Source organism: Elephantulus edwardii, unplaced genomic scaffold (assembly GCF_000299155.1).
Source record: "Elephantulus edwardii isolate Elephantulus edwardi_28Jun2011 unplaced genomic scaffold, EleEdw1.0 scaffold00028, whole genome shotgun sequence".
NCBI lineage: Eukaryota > Metazoa > Chordata > Mammalia > Macroscelidea > Macroscelididae > Elephantulus > Elephantulus edwardii.
The window spans coordinates 10,530,655-10,539,240 of NW_006399778.1; the positions used below are offsets into that span (position 1 = coordinate 10,530,655).

At 48.4% G+C, this 8,586-nt stretch overlaps 1 protein-coding gene across 3 annotated transcripts in view; it reads left to right on the top strand.

Annotated features, from left to right (window-relative positions):
• ECE1 (endothelin converting enzyme 1) overlaps positions 1-7,335 on the top strand; it is a 77,530-nt gene extending 70,195 nt beyond the window's left edge. For 2 of the 3 annotated variants that reach the window (XM_006883562.1, XM_006883561.1), the window contains 5 exons: positions 2,131-2,241; positions 2,920-2,987; positions 3,746-3,936; positions 6,343-6,438; positions 7,109-7,335. In XM_006883562.1, coding sequence (XP_006883624.1) covers positions 2,131-2,241; positions 2,920-2,987; positions 3,746-3,936; positions 6,343-6,438; positions 7,109-7,285 — 643 coding nt within the window. In that variant the 3' untranslated portion in view covers positions 7,286-7,335. The remainder of the gene's footprint in view (positions 1-2,130; positions 2,242-2,919; positions 2,988-3,745; positions 3,937-6,342; positions 6,439-7,108) is intronic. The other variant, XM_006883563.1, reaches the window with a different exon arrangement.
• Positions 7,336-8,586: the final 1,251 nt, after the last annotated feature.

An 8,586-nucleotide genomic window follows, 5' to 3' on the forward strand; every position in this document is an offset into this window, starting at 1 on the left:
TCCAGAGTAATATATTATATGGTCATCTGACTCAAAATGCCCCATGCCAGTCCATCTCATCTCTCCAATGCCTAATATGTCAATATTTATGCATTCCATTTCTTTCTTAACAATTTCTAATTTTCTCAGTATACTATTTTGAAATCTGTTAACTAACTCTGATAGTCACTTGAATGCAGAGTTTAAAAACACAGAGATGTTATGCTAGATATTCCTGGTTCCTGTGCAGTCAGCTCTGATAGGATGCCAAAGCTTTGCAGGTAGTAGTTTCCCAGAGGTTACTGTATGGAATCAGAGACCACATCCATGAGCTTTTACATTCAAATCCATTGGCCTGTCTTGTTCTTTAAATGGGTTGTGTGCCCTGGAATGATTTTGTAATATCACGCATTGATGACAACATTATATCACAAACGATTCCATTTTTAATCTCAACACTGTCTCATGATAAGTCTTTAAGTTTGGGAAAACTGACGTGTTTGTAGTGACAAATACAAGTTTTTGTTTTAATTTTTACTTGAAACCCTGAATTTTTGTCACTAGCAACAAATAGTACCAATGTGTTTACCATGAAGTGACAAGCTTGCTTTTTTCGTTTTCAAGAAAATGTCTGCCAAATTCCTATGTCTGAATTCCATAGTCTCAGTGTTTTTCCAAGTAAAGGTGGTGTCCCACGAAGAACGTAGAATGAGCTATATGTACTTGCATTCAGTCTCACGAAAAACACCTATGCCCGTGAGTCTAGATTTAATGTAGTTAATAATTATGCTGTCTCATCAAGTATATTCTCAAATGCGCGTAGCTTTCCCCACACACCCACCTTGAGAGCATGCTGGTACTCAGCGCCTGCTGCAACAGTTTGGTGCTTTTAGTGCAGGAAGGTCAGCAGTTGTACCTACCACTGCTTTTGCAGCCACCAGCACAGATGTCAGCACAGTGGAAAAGGGAAATAGTATTTTCACCAGAATTTCAAACTGACTCAAACCAGATCAGTCATGGCTCACAAAATAAATTTGGAAAGACCTGGATTTGTAAAATATAGGTATGCCAGGATGATAACTGAAACGGGAATAATCATGGGATGAGAGAGCCTCATAGGGAAACAGGATTATTGCCAGGATTGTAGAGAATGACACCATTCAGAAGGCACCATGCTTTCCGACTCTCTCTGTCAAGAGATTTGGTTGTTAGGTTGTCCTTGTTTTCTAAGAATTACATTTCTAGCTCGGAGTCAATCCATAATTTTTCCCATAGTAGTTGTCATTCTAGTAGGAGTACATTTTAGAAACTTAAGTCTGTTTCAGTGTTGTTTTGCTGGTAATAACGGAACTGGGTAGAACTGAGTCAAAGCCTTAGGTTTTGTTTGTTTCTTTCTTTAATTTTTTTTTTTATTTTAATGAAAGTTTACAGAGACTTTGGATTTCCATCCATACATTGTTGCACACATTAAAGCCTTAGTTTTAATAATATTATGAAAATAATTGTGGTCTCACGTACCCCTGAAATGATCTTGAGTATCTCCAGTCCTCTTTCCCAAGTGCCCACAGCCCATACTTTTGAGAGCTGCTAATAGACCCTTACACAGGGACAACTTGATGGCCAGTATATAATTGTCCATCTGCTCTCTTTAAGAGCCTCAGTGTCCCGCTATGTGGGTGTGACACCATTTGTTTTTAATAAGTCTCTTATTTGTAGACATCAGAATTGTTTCTTAAAAACTGTTCTGTTGTGGATGTGCATTTGGCCCTGTTTTTGTTTTCAGTAATTTGTTCTTCTTTTTAGAAAAGTGCACAGCAAAATAGGCAGCAGGTCATCAGAGGCTCCATATTCAGTTCAGTGACACTGATCACATTCTTCAAATCGTGCCAACAGTCCACCGTCCTTTACCAAATTGTACCTCCCCATTACCATAAGCTCACTGCCCCCTGAGCTTCCTGTCTGACCCTCCAGGCTGTTGTTGTCATTTCAGGCCTGTGTAGATAGTTCTTTCGAAGACTATAATACTCAAGGCAGATGGGAATCACATTTTTGAGTCATCTGTACTGATCACCAAGCTGCCTTCCAGATGGACTGTACCCACTTGCCTGCTCCCCAAATGTGCCTGTGAGCTCACGGGTGTGTCTTTTGCAGATGGAGCATGACGCCGCCCATGGTCAATGCTTACTACTCTCCCACCAAGAATGAGATCGTGTTTCCAGCCGGGATCTTGCAGGCACCCTTCTACACCCGTACCTCACCCAAGTAGGTTACCTCTGGTGCTCGCCCACTCCTCAGCCCACCCTTTGGAGGACCCTAAGCCCACCCTCTGGCCCCCAGCTGACTCAGGACCAAGTTGAATGATCCATCCTGTCCCACTGACAAAGAAAGAGTATTTTAGAGAAAGTGCAATAGAATTAACATCCTCACTCCTTTCCTTTCCCTCCAAGGGGCTCTTGAATCCAGGAGTCCCTGTACAGGAAGGTCTTAGTGGCTCTCATGGATTTAGGAACCCTATACAGGGAGAACCTCATCTAATAATGTTTAAAGCATTCTTGGCTGGAGCAAGGGGAAAGATGAGAAAACCAGACCTGCTATTTGCTGGCGGTGTGACCCTTGGGCAAAGTGACTGAAATGCTCCAAGTCTCGTTGCCTCATTTACAGTGTTAGTTAATAATGTCCGACTCTTTGGAGGTGGCTGACGAGGACAGTATAGTTCTGTAGGACATCTAGCACAGTGCTTGGCACCCACTGGCTGACCACAGCCAACTCCACCCCTTGGGCCTGGCTGGAGGCCCAGGTAGGTCATGTCCTCACAGAGCTCAGTGGCTCCCAGTGGTGAGTGTCTTTAGGCTTGGCAAATGAGGGTCACATACCTGGCAAGAGCCAGAGCCCCCTCCCTCACACCATCCATCTCCTGACCATCTTGTCCTTTCCCTCCAGGGCATTGAACTTTGGTGGCATCGGTGTTGTCGTGGGCCATGAGCTGACTCATGCTTTTGACGATCAAGGTACAAGCTCTTTAGTTCCCTTCAGACAGGCCCCAGCCCAGCCCACTGACTTTGCTTCCTGCTCCCTCACTCTAAGGCTTTGCTTTGAAGACAGTTGGACCTGGATTTTAATCCTAGCTCTTCGTCTGTTAGTTGTATGAGCTTTAGTAATTTCTACTATTTCTCCAAGCGTCCATCTCCTAGTCTGTGAAATGGGAATGCTGAGGGCTTCTAAGAGCTGGCTGAGATATCTGGGGAGCGTCCAGCTCCTGGGGTATTTGGTACATGGTGGTAGGTACTAGCCATCAGAGGGAGACACGCAGCTCACCGCTCCACATTCTTCCCTTGTCGCTCTACAGTCTGTCCAGCTAAAGCCACTCCCCCCTAAGTAGCTAAGGCCCAGAACCTTCCCCCATTGCCTTCTGCCTAGGAGAGCCCTCAGAGCAAAGAAAGAAGAATTTGAGGTTTTGCAATCCAAAGACCTTCTTGTGACGCCAGGGCCACCAGCTGCAGTGACCACTTCCTGAACACCCGTGTCACAGGGTCAGGGGCTTGGGTTGGTTCATGTTGAAAGTGCTGGCCCTTTGCCGGATTCCCTGTGTCCTCTTCCCTTGCACCCACCATTGGCTAATTCAGCCACATCAGGGGTCTGCACCACGTGGCAGATGGGTAGGTAGGTGGTGAAGTCACTTCTCACTGACGGTCGAAAGACAGGATCGAGAGCAGTGGGCCCTGCCCAGCCGTCCTTTCTCTGACTTGACGCTTCCTGTGGCCCCCAGGACGAGAGTACGACAAGGACGGGAACCTCCGGCCGTGGTGGAAGAACTCGTCGGTGGAGGCATTCAAGCAGCAGACTGAGTGCATGGTGGAGCAGTACAGCAACTACAGCGTGAATGGGGAGCCAGTGAATGGCCGCCACACCCTCGGCGAGAACATCGCCGATAACGGGGGCCTCAAGGCAGCTTACCGGGTGAGAACCCCATATACGCACACCCCAGCCCCACGTCCGCGTCCTTCTAGACACCTCACCAGCATTGCAGAGCTACAGCAGCCATGTAAGCCTCCATTTCCTCATCTGTGAAATGGGCAGTGATGAAGACTGAAGGAGGCAGGATCTGTGACAGCACCGAACCCAGAGTGTGGCACTCGGAGACTTTGAAGTTTTTAGTCTAATCTAGTCTGAGACACACCAGAGGGCTTGGGCTGGATCTGCCGGAAGACCTTGCGTGCTCATATCATCACAGAGCCCTCGACTGAGCCGGTTAGCAATGGCCCCAAGAAGCTACTGTGGTCTGAGGGGCAGAGGATCGGGTGTGGAGCCCATCCTGGCTGGGCTGAGGCTCTCTGTCTAACACCTGCATCTTGATTGTTAAGAGGATGAAGCAAGATAGCATGGCCTCACTTGATTCCAGAGGGGCACTTAGAAAGGTTAGCAGGTTAGAACAGAGAGAGAGAAGAGCAGGGGGTGTCTTCTCAGGAAAGCAGTCTAGAGTCCCCCACCAGAACAATAAGAACAGCAACATGAGGTCACATGCCAAAATCCTGTGCTCCAGATTCCCCAACAACTTCACAAGGAGATCCTATAACCCCATTTTGCAGGTGAAGAAACTGAGTCCAGAAACAGTAACTTATCTAAAGTTCATTGACATTGTTTTTGTTATGCTCAATTGAGTTGATTCTAACCCCTATATCCACCCGATACACAATAGAGCAGAGCACTGTCCAATCCTGTGCCGTCCTCACAACTGTTGCTGTGTTTGAGCACATTGTAGCTGCTGTGTCCGTCTGTCTCATTGAGGATCTTCCTCTTTTCTACTGAAAAGAGTATGTATTATACAAGTTGTATGTCTATCATAATACTTTCATGCTCGTATCACCACAGAATATGATATCAAGTATTATGTCCATCTCCAAGGACTGGCCCGACCTGTGTGCATGCGCACTTTCATCTGAGGAGCACTCTGGCAGGCACTGGCAATGCTATGTCCAGACAGACTAGGATCCTCTTACCATAACACTTACACTTATAGTTGGGAGTGGGGCCTAACAAATAAATAAGTTGATACTGATATTGAAAAGATGAAAAATATAAAGTAGGGTAAAATATTAAGAATAATAGAGAGAAGTCATAATAGGTTTTATTGTTGTTGTTGATTGCCTTCAAGTTGAGCATGACTCATAGCAACCCTGTGAACAAAAGGCCTGAAGCCTTTCTTTTTCCCCCCTTTTTTTTTAAGCCTTTCTGTAACTGTCAGCATTTATCAAAGTTCATAGAGTTTCCCAAATACAAGAGCTGTGAGCTGGGCATATGCTCAAGGACAAGGGAGCAGGGTGGAGCAGGGGTGGGAGTTGAGCGCAGGCAAGGCCAGTGAACGAGGGGAGGGTGGAAAGTTGGGGGGCAACCAGGTCAGGCTGGGCCTCTGTCACCTCAGTAGGAAGCCGTTTTATGCTAGACACTGTCGGAAGCTGCTGTGAGGGTTTTTGTTTGGTTTTGCTTTTAAATAGAAGAATGACATAATTTAATTTATCTTTTAAAACAAGTTTCACTAGCCTACAGTCCTTGGACCCAGTCCAGCCTGCTTTTGTAACAGCCTCACGTTCACACATTGTCGCTGGCTTTTGCCACGTGGCCACGCCCATGTGTTTACATGCTGGCTGGCTGGTGCTGCAGGAGTGGAGCTACCTGATTGCGACAGAGACCCACAAAGTATGGCTGACAAAGCTGAAAGCATTTACTCTGTGAACCTCAACACAAGCAGTTTGCTGATTCCTGCTGTATGAAGATAGCCTGAGTTACTATGTAGGGAGGGATAGGAATGGGACCCATCCGAGTTTGAGAGTCTGGTGAGAAAGCTGTTGAGGTTGTCCAGACAAGAGAACCGGAAGGGGGGGGGGGGTTGCGTGGTCAGATTGGAGATATTTGCATTGATTAAAAGAGAATTCTGGAGTTTTGGCCTGAGTAGCAGAATAGATGGTGACAGCATTTTTTCTGATGGGGAAAGTGTGTGTATGTGTTGTGTGCATAAGTGTTTGAGACAGAGGGTGTGGAGGGGTGTGTGTGAGTGTTCTGGTGCCCTTGTCTGTCTGAACCATGTTAGTTTAGCTACCTTTTGGACATTTGAGTGGAGTATAAAGTCAGGAAAGAAGTCAGAGTTGATGATGTAAATTTGAGAACCATCTCATGCAGATGGTACATGAAGCCGTGAGGTTGAATGCTGTCTTCCTTGGAATGGGAGTGGATCATGAAGAGGACTGAGTGGGCCATCAGAACTGAGACCCCGACTCGGGCAGTGTGGAGCAGCCCGAGACCTCCCGCTCTTGCCCCGCTATCCTGACCCCGCAGAGATGCTGAGCTTGGGTTTTTCTCTCCTCCCAGGCTTACCAGAACTGGGTAAAGAAGAATGGGGCTGAGCAGACCCTGCCCACTCTTGAGCTCACCAATAACCAGCTCTTCTTCCTGGGGTTTGCACAGGTAAGTTAATGGAGGGAAGAAAATGTTAAACTTTAGTAAATCCCACCATCTTCAGGGTCTGGGACCTCCAAGAGCCAAAAGGCAAGAATCTCCTTAAATTTTGACTCAGTTTACTATCTACAAGACATCTTCTCTACAAGGAAGTAACTTCCTGCCATTAGAGAGATTCCAGGAAGGGCCTGCTCTCTTTAAAGGACTCCTGCATTCAATAGATGATGAGAAAACAAGGTGCTTGCTAAAGTTTCTTCTGATTCTGGGGTTCCAGAAATCCTTAAACTCAAGATGCCACAGGTTGTCCCTTGGGCTGAGCATTCCTCAGAACTGTCAGCCAATAGATAGTTTTGTTCTACCCATGGGATCACGCCAAGGTTTTCATGCTGGGTTAACTTAATCAGCTTGTCAGAAATGGGTTTGGGTTTAAGATGAGCTAAGGTGCTGCTTTGCCGAAGGAACAGTTGGAAAGAACTGTGTTAGAAGACTTTGAGATTAGGGGTGGGGTACCACCTAGGCCCTCTGTCTCTTCTTCAGCCATGTGGCAGGCCCTCCCCTACTCCCTGGGATCTCAGAACCAGGAGGGGAGGATGCTCTTCCCCTGCTCATGGAAGGGGGCAGTCTAGTGGTCTAAGTGGCCTGCAGTGACCCTGGCCTCTCCCTGTTGCTTCTCACCAAGGTTTGGTGCTCTGTCCGTACGCCCGAGAGCTCCCATGAAGGCCTCATCACGGATCCCCACAGCCCTTCCCGATTCCGGGTCATCGGCTCCCTCTCCAACTCCAAGGAGTTCTCGGAACACTTCCACTGCCCACCTGGCTCACCCATGAACCCGCACCACAAATGTGAAGTCTGGTAGGAGCGCCACGCAGAGAGCAAGGAGGAGGAGGGCATGAGGCTGAGGAGGAGCCGAGGGTGGAGGCAGCACGTCACAGGTCTGCCCTCTCCAGCGTGGCCCAGGGCACCACCAGGCCCCCGGGGTGCCCCTTCCCTGTGCAGGAGGGTTTTCAGCCAGAACCACGCCTGCAGTGTGGTTCTCAGCCTAATCTGCGATTCGACCCCCGTGAAAGCCCTGTCACCCCAGGCACACCTGCATCAGCTCCAGTGGCATCAGGCCCGTTGTCCCCCGGGCCTGAGCCCCAAGCCAACAAGAGCCGAGGGACATAGCCACCCCCAACTCATATCCAGCACCCGATAAACGACGAGCACCACTGTGTCAAAATGCTTTAAAGATATATTTTTGGGGAAACTATTTTTTAATCATTATGGAATACACTGGAAATCTTCAGGGAGAAAAAAAAGCATTTAAAACACTTTTTTTAAAAGAAAAGGATTGGTATAATTTATTATGTTCTGTTTTTCTAACTAGCCTGTGGACAAGAGAAGCGCCTTTGATTTCCCTCACCCTTCCCCACGCACTGGGGGGGCTGGCTGAGGCTCGGTCTTCAGGTCCCTGGGAGGTCCCCAGAGCAGAGAGCTGTCTTACCCTCTGAGTTTGCCATTTCTGCTGCAGTCACCTGAGGCAGGGCAGAGAGGAGGCCAGTCTCATTGGCACTGCCTTTCAGCTGCCTGCCTGTGTCCGCAGAGTCCACCAGTGGGCACCTCAGCAGAGAAGGTGTGAGCCCTGAAGTGGCAGCATGGATGGCTGAGCTCGGGGTCCCTCAGACCTGGGCTCCTGGAGCCGTGAGGCTGAGTCCTCATCCTAGAAGCACTGCTGGACAGTAGGTGTAGTCTTTCATTTCCCTTCTTGAAGCTACCCCGTGTCTAACCCACAGGCCACAGCCTGTCCTTAGCAGTCCTCCTATCCCCACCACTTCGGATCTGCCTTGCCAGAGGAAGGAGAAAGAAAAAGGTCCTCGTCCCCCATAGGACCCAAGTCTTCCCTTGGAGCGCCATCCCTGCCAACTGGCCTGGGGCCTGGCTTCCAGGACTGTAGCCTTCCCTACCCTACATCTGTTCTTAGTGCCTTATCTGAGGCTGCAGTCCCTGGGCCTTCTCTACCAGGAAACCCCCACCTAGCCCTTGAAGTCCCTGAGCCCTGTAAGTGAAACCCCCAAGTGTCCTGAGGAACACAAGGCCATGCACTGCACTTCTCATGCCTGCAGAGTCCACCCCCTCATACCTGTCTGTCAGGAAGCTCCAACCTGCACAGCAACAGCC